The sequence below is a fragment of the Trachemys scripta genome, chromosome 4 (genome assembly GCF_013100865.1).
Source record: "Trachemys scripta elegans isolate TJP31775 chromosome 4, CAS_Tse_1.0, whole genome shotgun sequence".
Classification (NCBI taxonomy): Eukaryota; Metazoa; Chordata; order Testudines; family Emydidae; genus Trachemys; species Trachemys scripta.
The window spans coordinates 29,546,886-29,567,269 of NC_048301.1; the positions used below are offsets into that span (position 1 = coordinate 29,546,886).

General features: G+C 43.0%; 1 protein-coding gene across 4 annotated transcripts in view; it reads left to right on the top strand.

The window, feature by feature from the left end:
• Positions 1 to 20,384, top strand: part of ITPK1 (inositol-tetrakisphosphate 1-kinase) — a 228,671-nt gene that overhangs the window by 121,163 nt on the left and 87,124 nt on the right. For 3 of the 4 annotated variants that reach the window (XM_034768065.1, XM_034768064.1, XM_034768066.1), the window contains exon 4: positions 15,850 to 15,967. In XM_034768065.1, the coding sequence (XP_034623956.1) occupies positions 15,850 to 15,967 (118 nt within the window). Of the gene's footprint in view, positions 1 to 2,581; positions 2,609 to 15,849; positions 15,968 to 20,384 lie in introns of those variants that run through there. The other variant, XM_034768067.1, reaches the window with a different exon arrangement.

A 20,384-nucleotide genomic window follows, 5' to 3' on the forward strand; every position in this document is an offset into this window, starting at 1 on the left:
AGTGACTGAAGATATGTTTGAATCATGATTATTAATGTATAGATGTGAGGACACAGTCAGTGATCATTGCAAGTCGTATGTAAAGTACCAGTGAAGCACTGGCTGAGGAATGTATGACTTAACATCAGGTTCTTATTTGTGGAACTTGCATCATAATGAATTGTTCTTGTGCGGGATAGACCTCTATGCTATTCAGTTCCATTAGTTATTTTCACATAGCTGCCTGTCTCCAACAACACTGCATTCTTCTGACAAGGTAGAGAGCAAATTGACAGCCTGTTAGCTTGGTTTTCTGTATCTAACTTCAATATGTATATGTGGACTAGGACAAAACATAGCCCAGAGGTTAGATAACATAACTAGATGTTAGGGCTCCTGGGTTCTATTTCTAGACCTGCTTCTGTCTTGCTGTGTGGTGTTGCTGTCACTGTCTCTCTATGCCTCAGTTTAACCATCTGTAAAATGGATTTAATATTTACACCATTGCTGTTGAGATTTAATTAATTGTAAAGTGCTTTGAAATCTTCTTATAAGCAGCACTATAGAACAGCAAAACAGTATTATGATCCTTATTAAGTTAATCTAAAATAGTCCGATAATAAGTCTGATGTAATTTACCTTAATAGTCTGAATTAGGATTGTGTCAAGTACTATTGAAAGAAATCTGGTACTTACTCCCGTATCTGAGGAATATGCCAATATAACAGTCAATAATGCCCTTTGCTCGCCAGCTGACATATTAGCCAATAACAAGACTTGTTCATCCAGGCTACGTATAGTTACAAAATGTTACTGCCGGGAGAGCATTTTCTATTAGTTTTCCAGACCAGATATTAGAGACTGAGGGGAGTATCAGTGAGCACCTCCCTAGGTCAGATAAAGTATAAAAACTGCTATCTCCCTGTATTGGGATTTAATGTATAAGATTAGTTAAATGAGCTACTTTGCTAGGAGCCTTATAAACTGGATGAAAAGCACAGGATGAATGTTGAATATCCTCGTATTGTGTAAAACCAGAGCTGCACTAGTGAGGAGCCAGGGGATGCCAGTCAGTTAGTGCACTAGACTAGCATCTCTAGAGTTTAAATCCTAGATAATATCACTGGACTATCCTAGTCCCCTATTTGTGCACTTCACCTAACGACCATACAGGTTTGCTCTGTTCACAATGATTAACCATCTCTGAAAGTGTTCCAGGAGGGCTTCTGCTGGCTGGGACTGAGGAGCATTGACCCAGCTATGTGTGGAAACCTGCGAAATGTTTGTCTCTAGTTACTGCCTTTGAGGCCTTCATTTTTAGGAGTATTACATTTAACCACAAATAAAAATAACAGTGAAAAATCCAAAAATGCATAAAAGGAACTCGCTGTGCTCTCCTCTTCCCCTGTCACTGTTTCTTGGTCATTCAGTGAAGTTAATATCTAATATAGCTTCTCTTTTTGATTATATCTGCTTCTTGCAAAGCAGTGTGACCTCGTGAATATGGCACTGGACTGAGACTCCAGATACCTGGGTTCAGTTCCCGGCTTGGCCAATGCTTTGCTGGGTAACCTTGGGTGAGTCACTTTTCATAGATCATAGGTGAGGCTACAATTTTGTCATGGATATTTTTAATAGAAGTCATGGACTGGTCACAGGCAATAAACAAAAAGTCACGGAAGCCATGACCTGTCCCTGACTTTTACTAAAAACATCCCTGACAAAGTGGGGAGGGAGGAGGGTCCAGCACCCTGCACCCTGCCCCCTCCCACCTCCCAGCGGCTGGGAGCTTCCCCCTGCCGCCCTGTGGGACTGGAGCTGGGGCGGGGGGTCCCCCTGCCACCCTGTGGGACTGGAGCTGGGGAGCAGAGTTGGGAGCTGCTGGGGGACCCCCTGCCAATGCTGAGCAGCTCCAGGGTCCCTCTGCTGCCATCGGCTGGGAGCTGCTGGGGGCTCCCCCCTGCCCATGGCTGCTGAGCAGCTCTGGGGTTCCTCTGCTGGCGGCGGCTGGGAGCTGGATGGGGGGGCGGGGAAACGGCTGCTCACGGCAGCTCAGCAGTTGTGCGCTCCCCCACCCCCGGAGCAGCTCTGGGGTCCCTTTGCTGCTGCTGGCAGCTGGGAGCTGTGGGGAGGGGGGCATTCGCAGCTGCTGAGCAGCTCCGAGGTCTGCTGCGGGGTTGAGGGGGCATCCCAGCACGGCCGGGCTGCTCGTGGCGGCTGGGCTGCTGCGGGTCCCCAATGTCACGGAGGTCGCTGGAAGTCACAGATTCTGTGACTTACGCGACCTCCGTGACACAATCTTAGTCCTAATCATAGGGCCAGAAGGGGCCACTGTGATCATCTAGTCTGACCTCCTGTATGACATAGGCCATGGGGCTACCCTGAATTAATTTCAGTTTGAACTGGATCCTGTCCTTTAGAAAAACTTCTGGTCTTGAGAGAAAAATTATCAGTGAGGGAGAATCCACCACAACCCTTGGTAAAGTGTTCCAATGGTTAATTACCCCCACTGGTAAAAGTTGCACCTTGGTTTTAGTCTGAATTTGTCTAGCTTCAGCTTGCATCTTATTGTATTTTTTTTTTTCTGGTGAATTGAAGAACCGTCTGTTATCAAATTTCTGCTCCCCAGGTAGGTACATTTATGGACTGTGATCAAGTCACTCCTTAACCTTCTCTGTGTTGAACTAAACGGATTGACCTCCTTGAGTCTGTCATTATAAGGCATGTTTTCTAATCCTTTAATCGCTTCCCTCCCCATGCCTCATTTCCCATCTATAAAATGGGAGTAAGGATACAGACCTCTTTTGTAAAGCACTTTGAGATCTATGGACAAACTATATACAATCTAAGTTGAATTGTTTATTATAAGGGGATGTGTTTGGTTCTTTCCCCCATCTCTGACGATAACTACTATGAGTTTGCAGTAGCTGATTGGAATGGGCTCATAGAGGCACGTTACAATAGTAATACCGAAATGCTTTTGATTAATTGAACTCAAAGCACTTCTCAGATGTAGAAACTGAGGCACAGAGAGATGATGTGACATGCCTGTGAACAAATAGAAGGTTAGCAGAGCCAGGATCAGCTTGTGTTTCCTGGCTTCTTGTCTAGTGTTGTATCCACTGGACTGTTCTGCTTCCTGGTTGTGGTTCTATTAATAAAAAAACAAAAACAAGTCAGAGTGGTTTGGTTTTTTTCTGGTGAACGAGATACAGAGGGTGGAAATGCATCTTAGCAAAGTTCTGAATGATGGTCCATCCCTTTATAAACCAGGCACAGGAACCTCTGGAACATGTGTGTTGCTGACTTAGACACACCCTCTTGTCACTTGCATGTAGGAAGAGCTCACCATGGCTGATGGCACCATTTGTATGCTGCTCACTGTATTAAAATACATACCCAGTGCTTGGCAGGGCAGAGGAGAGTGCTGCCAGTGCTGAATAGCATGCCAGAGAGACTGTTTAGAGAAAGTGCTCTTGTGTCCTCAGAGACAGAGGAGAGTTTAGGGGAGGGAGCATAGGAGGGAAGCAGAGTGATAAATATCTCTAAATCTATTGCAAGCCATTGAAAATGGACAGAGAAGTATTTTCTCAGGGAGTAATAACTCTTAAGACTCAGTTTATAGAGAGAGTCAATTTAAAAAGAAGTCAATGAACAAATTTTCAATATGTACACTGATGAACCCCACAGCTTAGCTATTTGAGTGTATATGGCTGAGCATACATGAGCGTGGTATTTGTGACCTCCTCGCTATTGCATTCAAAATGGGAATTAGTTTCATTCCCTTGTTGTTCAGTAAATTGGGGAAAGAAACTCTGATGATCCTGAGCAGACCAGTCAGTCAGGTGTTTGCAGTGCTTGATATATATCCTTCCCAGCTAGCCAGTTGTCCTGCTATTGAATATAATTTTCAGGGTAGAAACTGTTACTTCTGTTAGTGCTATTCTAACCAACTGGATACGATGAACTGGAGAGCAGTGCATCCTTTATGGTGTTATGAGAAGAAATTGGATATGAGAATAGTCTAGATTTGTTACGGCTCTTCGAAAGCTTATAGCATCAACAGCCTTATCTCTGAAAAGAGAAAGGGCCAACCTTTGGTTTACCACACTAGGTGTGTCTGTGGTCCCAGTGATTAAACTGCTCCAGCCCAGTGGGTGCACACTGCTGATGGACTTGGAAACCCCTCTGACTTTCCCTCAGACTACCTCTAAGGTGTGCTCTCACCTCTTAAAACATAACCATTGTGATGGGGCAAGGCCACATGGCTACAGTAAAGTAGTGAGGAACAGGTATGTTAGCCCCAGGCTAAACAAATCCCTGGTACCACGGTAACCAAATGGCAGTTGCTCCAGGTTAATCAAGACACCTGGGGGCAATTAAGATCCTTCTAGAAGGCAGGAGAGACAGCTAGATTGATTGGGACACCTGAAACCAATCAGGGACTGGCTGGAACTAGTTAAAAGCCTCCCAGTTAGTCAGTGTGGTGTAGATGTCAGGAGCTATAGGAGGGAGCTGTTGGAGGAACGAAGTAGTATGAATCCATATCAGGTGCAAGGAAGGAGGCCCTGAGGTAATTGTGAAGAAGATATTGAGTGGGGGCTGCTGTGGGGAAGTAGCCCAGGGAATTTTACATGCCCTATTTCCAAAAAGTCAGCTTCCATAGCTGCTAAGTTTAGGGTCCCTGGGCTGGTGCCCGGAGAAGAGGGTGGGCCCGGGCTCCCCTCCCTGATTAATCACTGATACTGGGAGACAACAGAGACTGTGTGAGGGAGGGTTGTTTCTCCACACCTCCCTTGCTGGCTTATGATGAAAATGGCTCAGTAGACTGTGACCCTTGCCTCTAGAGAGAGAAGGGCTATGTGGAGGGTCACAGTGAGCCTCTGAGGCTAGCAAAATCCTCCAGGAAACGCAGGACCCACGGAGTCAAGGCCAGAACTTTGTCACACCATTTAAACTGACTGAAAATGGTGAGGACTGTTTGCCTGCCTTTGAGGGGCTTGTAGATGGAGGAACAGACCCCAACAACTGACTTTCCACCTCTGCTAGATGTGTTCTTCTACAGATCAGCTGAGAGATGGTGTGATCGGGATCCCAGGGGGAGCACGCTGAGATTGCTTTAATTAGGGCAAACTGCAAAGAATGGGCAGACAATCCCCCCAAACTGGTGGTTATTTTAATACTTAGATTTACCAAGCCAGCAACAAAACAGCTTCTACAATACCTTACTGGTTATCCAGAAGTCAAAAATACAGTTTCCTTAAAGCAACCCAGCGTTGAGCTCCCACCCAGACAGCCAAAGCAAATATGCTGAAGATTACTGAAAATCTTGTTTATCGTATAAAAGTTCTACCAATTCAAGAGGATCGGACACATTATCCCCCAGGTTAATAAATATTTTAGATTTTACCCAAATACATGCTTACAGTCAGTTTTTACTAACTAAACTAAAATTTATTTAAAAAGAGAGAGTACTGGTTAAAAAATCATTATACATACAGGCACGAATAGAGTTTTTAGGTCAGTTTCATAGTAGAGATGGTGAGCTTTAGAGTTGCAAAAAGTCCTTTCCAGAATTAATTCATTAGGGTATAGTCCAATGTTCAAATATTTAATGTCAGAGTGATCCAGAATGGAACTGGACACCTCAGTCATATTACTTAAACTTCCCCTCATGAAGCTTAAGCAGATGTGAGATGAAAGGATCAAGGCCCAAGATTTCTTTAGATAGATCACTGGCAGGCTATGATAGCCTTTTGACAGCAGGTGTTCCTTGGGTGAAGAATAGTGTTTTTGAAGTAACCTCCTATTTCCTAAGCATTACTGGTAATTAGCTACATGAATTAACATAAAGCAATTGCCTATCTGCTGCCATTTACAGGTAGTTTGCTATATACGTCAAAAAGAAATTAAGACCGTGATATTGCTACTTTCACAGTTCATTTAAATGTTAACATCTTCTTTTGATCTCTGAATTAACATAATAGAGGGATAGACAGGAACTGTTTGGTTTCATTGTCCGCCTCTAACAATATACACCTCTACCCCGATATAACGCTGTCCTTGGGAGCCAAAAAATCTTATCGCGTTATAGGTGAAACCGCGTTCTATCGAACTTGCTTTGATCCGCAGGAGCACGCAGCCCTGCCCCTCTGGAGCGCTGCTTTACCGTGTTATATCCGAATTCGTGTTATATCGGGTCACGTTATATCGACGTAGAGGTGTATATGTAAACACACAAAAAACCCACAAACATTATCTACTAATATGTCTCTAAAGGTTGAATCTGGGTCAATACGCCTGCTAGTAGTGTAACCTTTTCTGGCTCTGTGTCACAGCTAGACTTCTGCCCGCATCGTTTGAGTCTGTAAAGGTGTGCTGTGCAGATGAGGGGTGAGAGCTAAAAACCCTCCACTGTGTTAGTGATGAGGGATGACTACCGAATGATCTCTAATCATCCTGAAAAAGGCACCTGATCCAGGCTTCAGTGACATCAGTGGAAGTGAACATCTTGGGCAAGGAAGTCTTTCCATTGGCTAGGCTTTGTATCAGTCCCTTTATTGTGGGAGGGTAGAGATCACTAGGGAGTCATCACTTCTGATTAATGTTGCATTCAAGTTTTAGGGCAAAGATGGGAGTGAGAGCTAAAAACTGTTCAGCTGACCTCAGAGGCACTACATTTTGGTGGGTTACTAATTGAATTATCTGTTGGGAGAGCAGTTCCAGGATGCCTGGTCCTGCTACCATAGTGCCTCATCAGAGGAGTTGAAGGAGCAAGACACTGCATCTGGAACAATTTTAGGCCCTAGAGATTTTTCTAGACAGAGTAGGACCATTTCAAGTCTGCTGCAGAGATTGATCTAATGTGGAGGGAGTGTTGTCTGATCAGAACTGTCCACAGTCCTTTGTGGTTCCTGTCTGACTGATTGAAGCCTGGAGCAAGAGAGAGAAACCAAGCACCCCCACCAGGTCAGTCTGGGAATACATAGGATCTCTGAATGCTATGGCAATTTAAATGCCGATGCTCCAATGAATGTTTTTTGCTAGCAAAAATCCTCACGTTCTCTTAGTGAGATGGCCACCCCTGCTCCTACGTTCCAAGCAAAGTTTACGACTCTGACAAGCCAGCGTGTCTGTTTTGTCTTGTGTTAAAAGGCTGTGACTAGAGAAACCTCATTATGTTCTGATTAGAACAGAATACTAACCAGATGCCTGTCTTGACTATACAGGGACTTGGGAAAATTTATTCACTGGAACTCCATTCTAGTTTGACAGATTCAAGACGATCGTGCATGTGGTGGAAGATCCACAGACTTGTTTAATTTGTCCTCCAGAGCCACTTTTTGTTAACAGATTCTGTTACATCAGCCTTGTGAAAAGCTAAATCACCACCTCTCCCTACATGCAGGTTTCTGTGATCAGTGAGCATTTTAAGTGTATAAACTTTACTTCTGGTTTGGTTTTTATAGTTTCTACTGACTCTCCTTCTGAACCCTCTCACCCCAAACTTTGCCAGGAGCAGCTGGTGCCCTTGTTTCCCTATATTCCTAGACCATGGGCCCTAGCTAGAAAATTTTCTTGTGTTTTCCAGACTTCTGTTCCTGCTGGATCAGTTGCCTTCATCAGAAGTCCTCACTTCCAGTGGAACGGCAGTTTTGGGACTTCCTTTGGGTGATAATGCCAGTGGCTTTCTCTGCTAATGGATGGGCAGGATGAAATTTATCCCTTCTTTACATACCAGCCTATCACTCCTTCTGCACACTCCCAATCTCCAGCCTGTGCCTTAAAAGTTGCAAGGCAGCAAACTCTTTGAAAGGCAAAAATGATCTTCTGTCTTGGCTTTTGTGTAACACCGGAAAATAAGAGTTATTGAGGAATTAGCAGGAAACAACCAATTTGTAAGTCTAGTAATTTTTTAAAAAGTTGAGCTAAAAATAGTTTAAAATACTACACCTGCTTCTGAGTCCACCTTGTGGGTTTATACTTTTTCCCATTTTCTCTCTCACGTCGTAGTGTGAAAGACCTCCCCCCCACCCCACCCACCCACAGGTGGAATTAACTAAGGGGTCAATCTTGCAAACACGTATGTGCATGAGTATCTCACATGCATAAGTGTTTGCAGGATTAGGCACTCAGCACCAGATTTTTGAAGGTATTTAAGCATAGGCGCTGACCCCACCAATCAGCACCTCTCCCTCCCTCCCAGTGCCTACCGCCCGCTGCAAAACAGCTGTTTCACTGTGTCAGGAGGCACTGGAGGGAGGGGGAAGAGTGAGAGCACAGCCTGCTCGGGAGAGGCCTGGGCGGAGCACCCCCCTGGAAGATTAGAAACTCGGCACCTATGTATTTAAGTGCCTGAAGATGCAGATCTAATGAGAATTTGGCAGCTACGTTTTTGAAAATCTCAATAGGTTCTTAACTGCATCTTTAGGCAGGCACCTAAATATCTTTTACAAATCTTGCCTTGACTTGCTATTCTGGGAAAAACAATGAAACAAGGTTGCTGTCCAATGCACAGTGAACCAGAAAACCACAGAGGAATATATTTTTTCTTTGAGTTTCTAGTTATCTCAGATATTCCTTATAATCATAGTATGTTTAAAAAACAATCAGAATGTTAAGGTTGATCGTGTCTCCTTAAAAAGCAAAAACAAAGTGTGTGAGTGTGAAGACTGAAGGAAGTACATCAGAGGAGGAGAGTCTGAGCTCAAGGCAGGGAGCCAGGAACTCCTGTATTTTAGTCCTGAGTCTGCTGTTAACTTTTTCTGTGGCTTTAGACAAGTTCCTAAGAGTTTCTTTACATCCATTCCCCCTCTTGTAAAATGCTGATCTACTTCACAAGGGTGTAGGGAAGAATAAAGATTGTGAAAATGGGAAAACACTAAGTATTATTGCTGCCATGGTTAATGTATATGTTATATCGGGGGATTTTGTAAAAATCAAGAAGTTATCCAGATGAAGTAAATGGCTCATCCGCCATCTCTTAGCATCTAACAGCTGATATTTACAGGTATGGATATGTCAATTCACTGTACCCCAGGTCTTTTAAAATAGAATTGTAGTGGCTAATCCTCCCCCTATTACCTTTTCAGCTAAGATGTCAAGCAATCCTAGCCTACCTGTTCCCCCTCCTCCCACCCACACACATGAACCAGAATAAGCATTTCTTCCAGAGCCCTCTGATATAGAACTGGAAATAGTGGGTCTCTCTTTGAATTCCAGTTTCCTTGTTGGTCTCCTGCCAGCGGCAAGCTTGGTACAGAGCATAACTAAATGCCAGGTCTGAAATTTACACACAGGAGGATCTGCTCATAAGTTCTTGTTTCTTCTTGTTTGTTTTTGTTTTGTCAAAGATTGTAAGGAGAAAAACATGCACGTTGTCTGGGTCAGGCTGAATTCCAGCCCAGGGACGGAGCCCTTTCAAAATATTGTCGGGAAACCTAAATCTCCTCCAGCTTGTTGCCTGGCCGCTAGTCTGCATTGGCAATAAACTTTTGGTAAAGCTCAGAGAAGGAAAGTGCAAGGTCATTTTGTAGAGATGAATGGAAATGAGCTGAGGAGACCAGTTGGACTCCCCAAGCTTTTGATTTGTTGGGAGCTGTGATCTGTCTTTATATCTATCTCATAGAACTGGCAGGGACCCTGAAAGGTCATCGAGTCCAGCCCCCTGCCTTCACTAGTAGGACCAAGTACTGATTTTGCCCCAGATCCATAAATGGCCCTCTCAAGGATTGAACTCACAACCCTGGGTTTAGCAGGCCAATGCTCAAAACCACTGAGCTATCTCCTCATCTGTTCCCTTTTTGAAGCTTGTGTGTTAGTAGCCTGCACTCCTGGCATTTTTCCACTCTCCTCACCTGGGAATCATGAATAGATTTATTTGTAGTTTTTTTCATAAGCAGGGGAACCAAAGTTCATGGCATGAGGACAGGGATGCTCCTTAAAACTCTAAGGACTTACCACTTTCATTGCATCAAGTTTCAACCTCTTTATTGGATACTCCCTTGCTTCAGTGTAGGGTAGAATAAGTAAGTCCGGATTCACGAAAGCTCTTCAGCATGTGCTTACATCCTGTTTACTTCAATAGGACATAAACACGTTTAAGTGCTTTTGTGACTAAGGATGCTTCCTTAAATCATGGCCATGATGATTCTTGTTAGGTAACAAAGGTCTTTTTTTTTGTTTTTTACTTTATTTACACAAATTCAGAACTGTCAACTCATCTAAAGGCTTGTGTACACGTAAATTTAGACTATGGCAAGTTGGGATGTGAACCTACGCCACGTTAGCCTGCTGAGATCTAACTGCCCATGTGTACCCTGCTAATGTGCGCGAACAGTTTGTTAGAGCGCTTTGACCAGACTCAAAGTGCCTCAAGGAACTGTTATCGTGCATCATCAGGGTGTAAACAGACAGACTGTAGCAAGCTAGTGCAGGGTAGTCACACCCAGTTTGTCACGGTCTAATTGGGTGTGTAGACAAGCCCTTGGTTAAATGAGCCATTCCCTCTTGCAATCTGTGATCAGAGCTCTTTGCCTTCACATGTCTGAGAGCCTCCTATGGCTGGGTAGAGAGAAAAAACATTGCTGGAAGGTATTGTTGAATTCTTCTGAAAATGCCAAGCCAGATGAGCTTTGATAGGAGGAGAAGGAGGGCAGAGCCAAGGTTGGGACAGCTACAAATGTTCCAAATAAAGAAGGTAAATAGATGGGAGATTCTGTTGTGCTTCTTTGAGGTGCTCTTTGACCAATAGGCAAAACGTTAGGTTTAAATAACTGGGTTACTGGAGCTGAACTCATTTTTTCTAAACAAATTTATTGGGCCTGGTCCTGAAGTCCTTAAACAAAACTCCCATTGTCTTCAGGATTGAGCCTGTTGACACCAAACCAGATTGCAAACAATTGCAGCATGGCCCTAATGACACACATGATCCAGTTTGGTCATTTTTAATAAACTCCTGTGAAACTCTTCTAGCAGCTCCCTTTGGGCTTATGAAAGGCTCCGCAGTCTCCTTTAGCAGACATAAAATGCTGAGGATGGTTGTATTTGGGACAAACTTTTTGCTGTTGCAGTAAAATGGCTTTAAAATATTATCTTATTGGCATGGAGTCCTGGTGTTCACTTTGAATTCTACTCCATTCAAGAACTCTTTCTGATGCCTCATCTCTGCCAGTCTGGACACCTGGCTCTCAGATCTCTAGAGCATGTCAGATGAGGTGGTTGGGGGGAGAGGGCCCTTTTGATTAGACCCCCTTTGTCTAGCCTGCATCCTGACTTTATTTGAAAATCTGACTGCTCTGGTTTTGATAGGAAATTAACTATCCTTGAGCCTAGTGTTGTTGTCAAGGGAAAACACAGCATGCAGAGGTGCATTAGCCACAATACTTCCCCTCTTGCTAGTATGAGAAGATGACTGGTATGTCTTTGCTTTTCTTATACATACTCACTCCTGCCCCTCTATATTATATCCATCAGAGATGCAGAGTTGCTGATGCTTAGGCTATAGAATATCATTTCACAGTGCAACAGGAGTGTGCATGGTGCTTGTCAGGTGTCAGAAAAACAACAAGGTCTCTGCACTGTGGAGCTTACAGCCTGAAGGTATGTACACTGCAATTAGACAACCACAGCTGGCCCATGTCAGCGGAGTTGGACTTGGGCTGTGGGACTGTTTAATTGTGGTGTAGACGTTTGGGCTCGGGCGGGAGCCCGGGCTCTAGGACCCTGCAAGGTGGAAGGATCCCAGAGCCGGGAAGTCTACAGTGCAATTAAACAGCCCCCAAGTCTGAGCCCTGCGAACCTGAGTCAGCTGGCACGGGCTAGCCACAGCAGAATCCTGGCAGAATATGGTGAAAAGGGCCGTAGGAAAGGGAAATGGACGTGGAAGGGGTTGATGATTAGTGACACATGGGCTATTTAGGGAAGATAGAGAGGCAAAGATAGTGGGGTAGCATTGTACATCCAATAATAAAGTAGACTGTAAAGAAATCAGAAGTGATAGCATGTATCAAACAGAATCAGTTTGGGTCAAAATCACTGAGAATGGATTGTTCCAGAGGTTCTATTGGAGTAGTGTGAGGGGTTTGCTGTAAACTTCCAGGATCAGATTGGATATAGACAGAGATCTGTGTAATATTATTAGAGAGATACACCAGCAGGAATTGTCATTATAGGAGACTTTAAATTCCCAGATACAGATTGGAGAACAAATGCTCCTAGGGAGGACTCAGTTATTCATGTTTGTGATAGCCAACAGATTTCTTCATCAAAAGGTCACTGTACCAACAAGCGGTGATGGTGTTTTAGACTTGGTATTGATAAGTAGTGAGGACGTTATAGAAGAGCTGGTTATGGAAAATAACCTTGGATTGTGAGTGAGCACAAGCTGATTTATTTTAAATTAAATGGAAGGATAGAATCATAGAACTGGAAGGGCCCTCGAGAGGTCATCTAGTCCAGTCCCCTGCACTCAAGGCAGGACTAAGTATTAATCAACAACAGGTCAGTAACTAAGGTTTTAAAGTTCAAATGGGAAGACTGAGAAATTAAGGGAATTAGTCAACTGAACTGAAGAGCTCAGGGACTTAAATGTGTAGGAGTTTTGGAATTTCTTTAAGTCAAAGGTACAAAAATGATCTGAAATTTGTATCCAAGGGGAAAAACTTGTAGGGAGAAGGGTTCCAGGTTAACTGTATGAAGAAACACCTCAAAAAGGAATTAGGAGTACGCAGAGAGCCTATGAGGAATGGAAAAAGGGGTTGATCAGTGAAGAAAGCTATGTCTGGATGGTCAGAAAGTGCAGGGATAAAATGAGAATTGTCAAAAGTCAAGCTGAGTTAGACCTTGCAAAGGAAATTAAAACAAATAGTAAAAGGTTCTTGAGCCATATATAAACCAAAAGAGAACAAGAGAAAAAACGGGGCTGCTATGCAGTGAGGATGGGGGTAGAGATTAAGGATAATGTAAGTATGGCCCAAAAACTAAGTGAATAGTTTGCCTTAATTTTCAAAAAGGATGATGATGTACAACATGGGGGCAAAGGCAGGATGTCTAATTAAATGAGTGTATAGAAATAGAAATTACTACATTTGAGGTGGAAGCAAAAGGTTTAATGTGCTCAAGACGGGGTGACTGGATAATCTCCATCCCAGAATACTGAAAGAACTGACATGTGAAACCTCAAGTCTGGTAGCAAGGTTTTTTAATAAATCTATCAAATCGGAGGTGGCATTTTGTGACTGGAGAATAGCTAATGACGTACCTATTTTTAAGAAAGGGAAGCAAAAAAATTATCCAGGCAACTACAGACCTGTTAGTCTGACCTTAAAAATATGTAAGACTTTAAAACAAATGTTGAAGCAAAGCATAATTAGACATGCAAGTAAACAGAAAATGGGATAAAATGCAACATGGATTTACTAAAGGTAGATAATGCCAGCATAACTTGATATCTATCTTTGATAAGATAACAGATTCAGTTTTCTTGTCTAAAAAAGTCAATCTGGACTTCAGTAAAGCATTTGACATGGTACCACATGGGAAATTATTAGTTAAGTTAGAGAACTGCCCAGTGTCTCTCGCTTGGTTGGTGCTGCTCCGGAATTCAGCTGAGAGAGGAGAGTTTTTTTGTGGGGGTTGTTTTTTTTTTTAATTAAGGTAAAATAGTTTGTGTTGCCTTAAAATGTTTCTCACAATTTTTCAAATAAATCTGTATGCTTGTGTGTGAACATAATGGGACATACAGGCAGCCAACAGGCATGTTAGAGAGGAAGGATGGTCCAGTGCTTAGGGCACTAGTTGAGGAAGGGACCTGGGTCTCAGATAGAGACTCTGGGATTACTGTGGTCGGGAGATAATTTAAAAATGCCCCTTTACATGTTTTATGCTATCGACTCAAAACAAAGGCATGGAGCCAGGCTTCCATTTGGGGAGGCAGGGAGGAGTTTTGTAGTCAGGGCCAGCGTTTGCAAGGATATCGCACGTGGCAGCTGACTAAATGAGAATGTTTGTGATTTGCTATGAAGATAGCTCAGCTCCTTTCCCTTTCCAAGTGGTGGTAGAATATTGTACAGTGCCATGCACACGTCTCAGAGCAATTTGTATGGCATTTCTAGGAGATGTATTAAATATGTAAGAAGTGTGTGGTGTCACATAGCATGTGCCAAGGGGCTGTGAAGGAAATCCATTTGCGTGATCCAAGCAATGTGACGGGGCCGCTAACCCAGCACCGGCTCCTCTTAAAGTCTAAAGAATAATCCGTCTGCAGCAAGCAGTGAATTAAATGCATTCATTCAGCAGCAAGCAAAGACTTGTTGGTGTTGAACAAATAACTCACTCTCACCTGCTTAGAACTGGGAGTAAAGTCTGCGTTGGGATCAGATGTCTCCATTCCTTTCACTGTATCTCAGTAGCCAGTGAAGTGTGTCTCCCAGTGCTGCCTTGTGTTACTCCTGAGCATAATTTGGAGTATTATTTTTTTTCTTTGAAGAATATCCTGTTTAGGTCCTTAATTAAACCAGCTATTAATGGAAACGTTTACCATGCATCCACGTAAATAGATGTGAAGAAATGAATGGAGGTTAATGGAAGCTGATTAGGAAATCTCATTAAAGAATAAAGACAGATTTTAGCTTGGAATTACTTGTCCAACTCTGAACGGGGTGAGAGAGAGACTCTCATTAATCACTTTGAGTTTATGGAACCACTGTGGGCAGGCGCATGGCCTCTTGTATGCATGCACATATGTGGGCATGAAAGAGAGATACCTTGAGCATCTCAGATCGCAGTAGACATTGGCAAGAGCTAGTGGGGTATATATAAAATTTCCCTCATAGTAACGAGGCAGCGGTCATGATGTCAGAAATGGGAATTTGGTGCTCAGAGTTTTTCACTACAAAACAACGCGTGGCAGGGAGTCTCAGAGCACAGGTCAGCTGACTCAGGCTCACGCTGCTGGGCTAAAAATAGCAGTGTAGGCGTTCGGACTTGGGCTGGAGCCTGGGCTCTGAGACCCGGCTAGGAGGGAGGGTCTCAGAACCCGGGCTCCAGCCCAAGCCCAAACTCTACAATGCAATTTTTAGCCCTTTGGCACAAGCCCTGCAAGCTCGAGTTGGTCAACCCAGGTTCTGAGACTCGCTGCTGCGGGTCGTCTTTTGCAATACCCCCAATATGAAGCTCACTGGGGGAGTTGCTGTGTTCTCGTAGCTAACGGGCAAGGGAGCATTTGATTAGGGAGGTGGCAAGATGGATACATAGTGCTGTTGCTTTGAAAACTGCATTGTGTTTCAATGAAGTAATAATGTCCCTGGCCCTACTACCTTTTTTCAGTCCTTATCATCTAGCTCCTCACTTGGCAGTCAGTACAGGTAGGGGACTGTAATACTAATGTAAAAGAATGCAGATGTAGTTCTGATCTGCACTCTGAAGTGGACTGATGCCCACATGCTGTTTAAGCTCTTCAGTGTAATGACAAGGTTGGCCCCAATAGCACTGTGTCCTTTTTCTCCTAATGGTTCCTGCCAATACCACTCTCTGCTGCTATTGTGAGTCTTCACCACTGGCTCTGCTCTGAATTGATGTGGCTGCAGAGCAGGTTGCAGGGCTGATGAGTCCACAGTTGGATGTCACTGTCTTAAACACTGTCTGGCATTATATTTGTATTCAACAGGATTCCAGTTTACAATGTCAATGACGAGAAAGGCTAGACATGCCCTACAATTACATTTACAAAGTGCCAGCCTCATTCGGAGGAGGAACTGTAGATTGATTGGGTCCTTAACCTTCTCCTCCAATTTATTTTCCCATGCTTCGGTGCTTTTTATGCTGTCCAGCAAATCTAACAGTAGCCTTTGCTCCATGTTTGTTCTGCAGGAGTATATTGATGCTCACCCTGAAACCATCATCCTGGACCCCCTTCCTGCTATCCGGACGCTGCTGGACCGATCCAAGTCTTATGAGCTTATTCGGCGAATAGAGGCCTACATGCAAGGTAGGCCAGTGACTTTTCATTTCAGAAAAGCATGTTCCTTGCATTGTGGGTGTGACCGGGGTTCTAGGGGGGAGCCAGCTGTGGGCACTCAATTAGGGTGAACTGGAAAGAATGGGGCAGACAATCCCATAAAAGCTGGTGGATATTCCAGTACTTAGATTTACCAAACCAGCATAAAACATCTGCTTTATTACCTCACTGGTTACTCAAGTCCAAACAACACTGTTCCCTTAAAGTGATCCAGCCTCAGGCCTCCATCCAGGTACCTATGTCAAATATGATGATTTCTGAAAATCTTATTGCATCATATAAAAGAAAAGGTTCTACCAATCCCAAAGGATCAGACACATTACCTCCCAGGATATTGAATATTCCAGATCTTACCCAAATACACACTACAGCCAATTCTTATTAAACGAAACTAAAATTTATTAAAAAATAAGAGAGAGAATATGGTTAAAAGATCAATATACTTACAGACATGATTCAGTTCGTTTAGGTGCAGATTCATAGCAGAGATGGTGAGCTTTGTAGTTGCAGTGTTCTTTTAGAAATACTTCATAGGTTATAGTCCAATGTCCAAATATCATATTCAGGGTGTACCAGCAAAACTGGGACCTTAGCCTTGCGACTCAAACTTCCCCTGGTGAAGCCTAAGCAGATCTGAGATGACAGACCCCAGGATCTTGTATACAATTTCTTGTCTTTTGGCAAGTTAGGAGTTCAGAAGGTAATTAGCATGACTTTGAAGGAGGTCCATCACTGGTACTTAGCTATAGAGTTAACATAAGGCAATTTGCTTGTTCCTCCTCCATTCTCAGATTATTTGCTATACATTTCAAAGAGAGATGAATACAGAGATATCCTGTGTTTACAATTCATTTAAATGCTAGGATGTTCTTTTGACCTCTGAATTATCAGAATACAGCATAGACAGGGACTGTTGATTACATTGTTGACCCTACTCATACATATGTAAATACACAAAAACACAAACATTATCTACCCACATGTCTTTTGAGGGTTATTTATTTTGCAGGATTTTTAACCCTCAATAGCCATGCATCACAATGGGTTTGTAGCAGAAGGAACAGCTGGTTCCTGGAGTTAGGTATGTGAGTGTTAGTAATGGGCAGAGGCTGCAGACACAGGCCTGGTCTATACTACCCGCCTGAATCGGCGGGTAGAAATCGACCTCTCGGGGATCGATTTATCGCGTCCCGTCGGGACGCGACAATCGATCCCCGAATCGGCGCTCTAACTCCACCAGCGGAGGTGGTAGTAAGCGCCGCCGACAAAAAGCGGCAGAAGTCGATTTTGCCGCCGTCCTCACAACGGGGTAAGTCGGCTGTAATACGTCGAATTCAGCTACGCTATTCACGTAGCTGAATTTGCGTATCTTAAATCGACTCCCCGCTGTAGTGTAGATGTACCCTAAGTCCTTCATAGCAGAATTGTACTCCAGAATCTAGGCTTTTGTTTTTGAAAGCATGAGAATAGGGGTTTGATCTAAGTTAAACAAGGTGTGTGTTTGATGTGGAGCATATTTATTACTCTGAGCAGCAGCAGAAATGCTGTCTTTTCATGCACACTGGTAAATTGAAATTATTGTACAATCTAACTGCTTGTCATGGGAGTACTAAAGGCTACAGTTAGCTCTTGAGCCAACTCCTGTGTGTTAGGATTAAGTCAAGAGTAGCCACTCCTTCTGAGTGCTGTAGAAGTAGCTGTTCCAAGAGCCAGTTGTTTATGGTGTTGAGAAGTTGCTTCTGTAAACTATGTTCCAATGTGACATTTGACTGGTTAATGTTTGCGTCGTCCTATTGCTATCCCAGTTCTCAGGTCAGAAACTTACCCTATTGCTATCTTTTGTATTTTTATGATTTGGGAATTATAGTCATACCGTTTGTATCCACTTTGTCTGGCCATCATCAGCAAGGTGTCTGAAATCGTCCCAAGTATGTAAAAATAGAAATAGGAATTACAGTCTCCAACACACTCTCTTCTTTTCCAGTCTGTTGGAGAAATAGCTTAATTAGTTTTCAAGTGTGTGTGTGAGTTTTAGTTTGTTCTGAAAGTGGGGAGAGGTAGTATTTTTATCTCTTGTGGGAATGAACAGCAGAACTGGTAGAAAAATGGGATCCATTGTTCACAAACACATTGATCCATTTTTCAGTCAAGAAATGTTGAAGAAAATTTTCATTTTAATTGTTGATTTTTAAAAATGTCTGACTGGCCCTGGTTGACAGTTTGATCTTTCCAGTGGAATGTAGCTGCCACATGTGGGCAGTGCCCCTTCCCTCTGTCTATGACTCTCTCTTAGCTTATCTCATGGATGGCTTTGAATATCATGACTGGGACCTTTAACTGCCCTCTCTATTGAGTGGGGACCCAGCACTGAGAGCTGAGCACCGGGTGCTGGTGGTCTTTGCTAAGCAGATGGGCTGCTGCATTTTGTTCCAAGAGGAGCTTTTTTAGGGCATGTAGCTTTATTCCTACGTGTAATAACTAGCAATAATTGAGTCAGGGAGCCACAAATTTGTGGATCACTAAAGGTCTGTATCAGAAAAACTATTTTTTTCCTCCTCTTTATTCAGGGTGTCTAATCCGTTATTCCCTCACTATATTCTTCTGTTGTCTGTTGTGCTGTGCCCTAGAGTTTAGAAAGTTTAAGGCAAGTGTGATACAGCTGTAAATAACATGGAGATTTTAACAGTTGCATCAGCTTCATTTGGGTTCTTCAAATGGAAATCCATTGCAAGAAGACTGTCTTACTATTGAGCTGCAGCTAGGTGTTGCCACAGTTAGAGATGTCCAGTTGCATCCTGAGGGAGCTGTGTGATGTACACAGTATTGGGCTCCATCGCCTCCTCAGAAGTGGATGTAAAAAGAAATATAAAGTTGAACATCCATGAAGGTAGAAATGTCATTGTTTTTATGGAAGCCCGTGAGCTATAGAATCTATGTACAGTACTAGTTATATACCAGTGTTTTAGCTATAGATAATAATTCCTTTCATGTGTGAATTGCTGTGCTCCCTTTTAGTGTAACTAAAAGTGAAATACAGTGTTTGCCCCTTCAGTTTGCATTTCATTTCAACTCTCCAGACAGTTAGGGAGTTTGATAACTGAGGAATGGCACCATTTAGGCTAAAGGCTAAATTCTTGCTTTGGGTTTATTTTTTCTCACCACATATTCTGTCCATCAGCACTCTGATGTGTGTCTAACACAAGATGAACATGTTGTGCTTTGTTGATTCCCAAATAAACCCTCTTTAGCTATGCAACTGCCTCTGCCTGGCTCAGTAAACACATTCTTGGTGTATTATACCGTTCTGTAAAAGTAGCTTACATTGCTGGGTCACTTTGCTCTGCAACCTAGGATCAACATTTTCAAAAGTGATGTGATTTTGGGTGTCCAACTTGAGACACCTTATTAGGGGTCTGATGTTTTTAAGCAGTGGGTGCTCAGCACTTGCTGAAAATCAGGTCTCTTTTAAAGTATCTCAAGTTGGGCACCCAAAATCAATAGTCACTTGGACTGTGTCTCGCAAAAGATTTTTAAGTTGAACTGTTTGATTAATTAACTCCTGGGTCTTGGTTGAAAAGATTTCTATCTTTTTTGACCTTCATTACCATAGCAGATCTGTGCTCCACAATCTCTAATGTGTTTATTCTTCCCTGTCTCACAGATGTGTTGTAAGTACTGTTATCTCCATTTTTTAGATGGGGAACTTAGCCATAAAGAGATGAAGTAAATTGCCCAAGGTCACACAGGAGGCTTGTGGCAGAATAGGGAATTGAACCGGGTCTCCCTAGTCCCAGGATAATACTCTAACCACTGGAACATCTTTCCTTCTTGAGACCCTAAAATTCCTATATTACTTGATGTACTAGCAGGTAATTTAATGATTTAACCTGCTGGATGAAGTATAGAGATTGATCTGATTCCAGTTTTAACAGGAAATGTTTCTCTCTGAAGCAGGAAACATTTCTAATAATTCTCATTACTATGAGATGTTTTTTTATTAGAAATAGATCAGAGGCTGCGCTCTTTCCTGTTCCTTTTTTGTTTTCACAGTGCAAACACTGAATGATTGATTCATTTTGAAACCCTAATCTCTACCTTTTTCAAAGTCCTTTAAAAATAAAAGTTTGCATTCCCCACATGTGCTCCATGTAGCCATCAGATCACTGTGAAATAAATCACTGAAAAGTTCTGTTGGTTTAGCAGTTCAGTTCTCTCAGCAATTGCATTGCTGTGGTTTTTCACTTATCAGTGAAGGATTACTTCTTGGTGCAAATATGAGCTTGATGGGAGTTTCTCCACGTGATAGCAGTGTTTGGGAAAACTAGCCGCATGTTTTAATGAAAAATGCATTTTCAGCAGGGCTGTGTGTGATCTAAGCTGGGTCTGT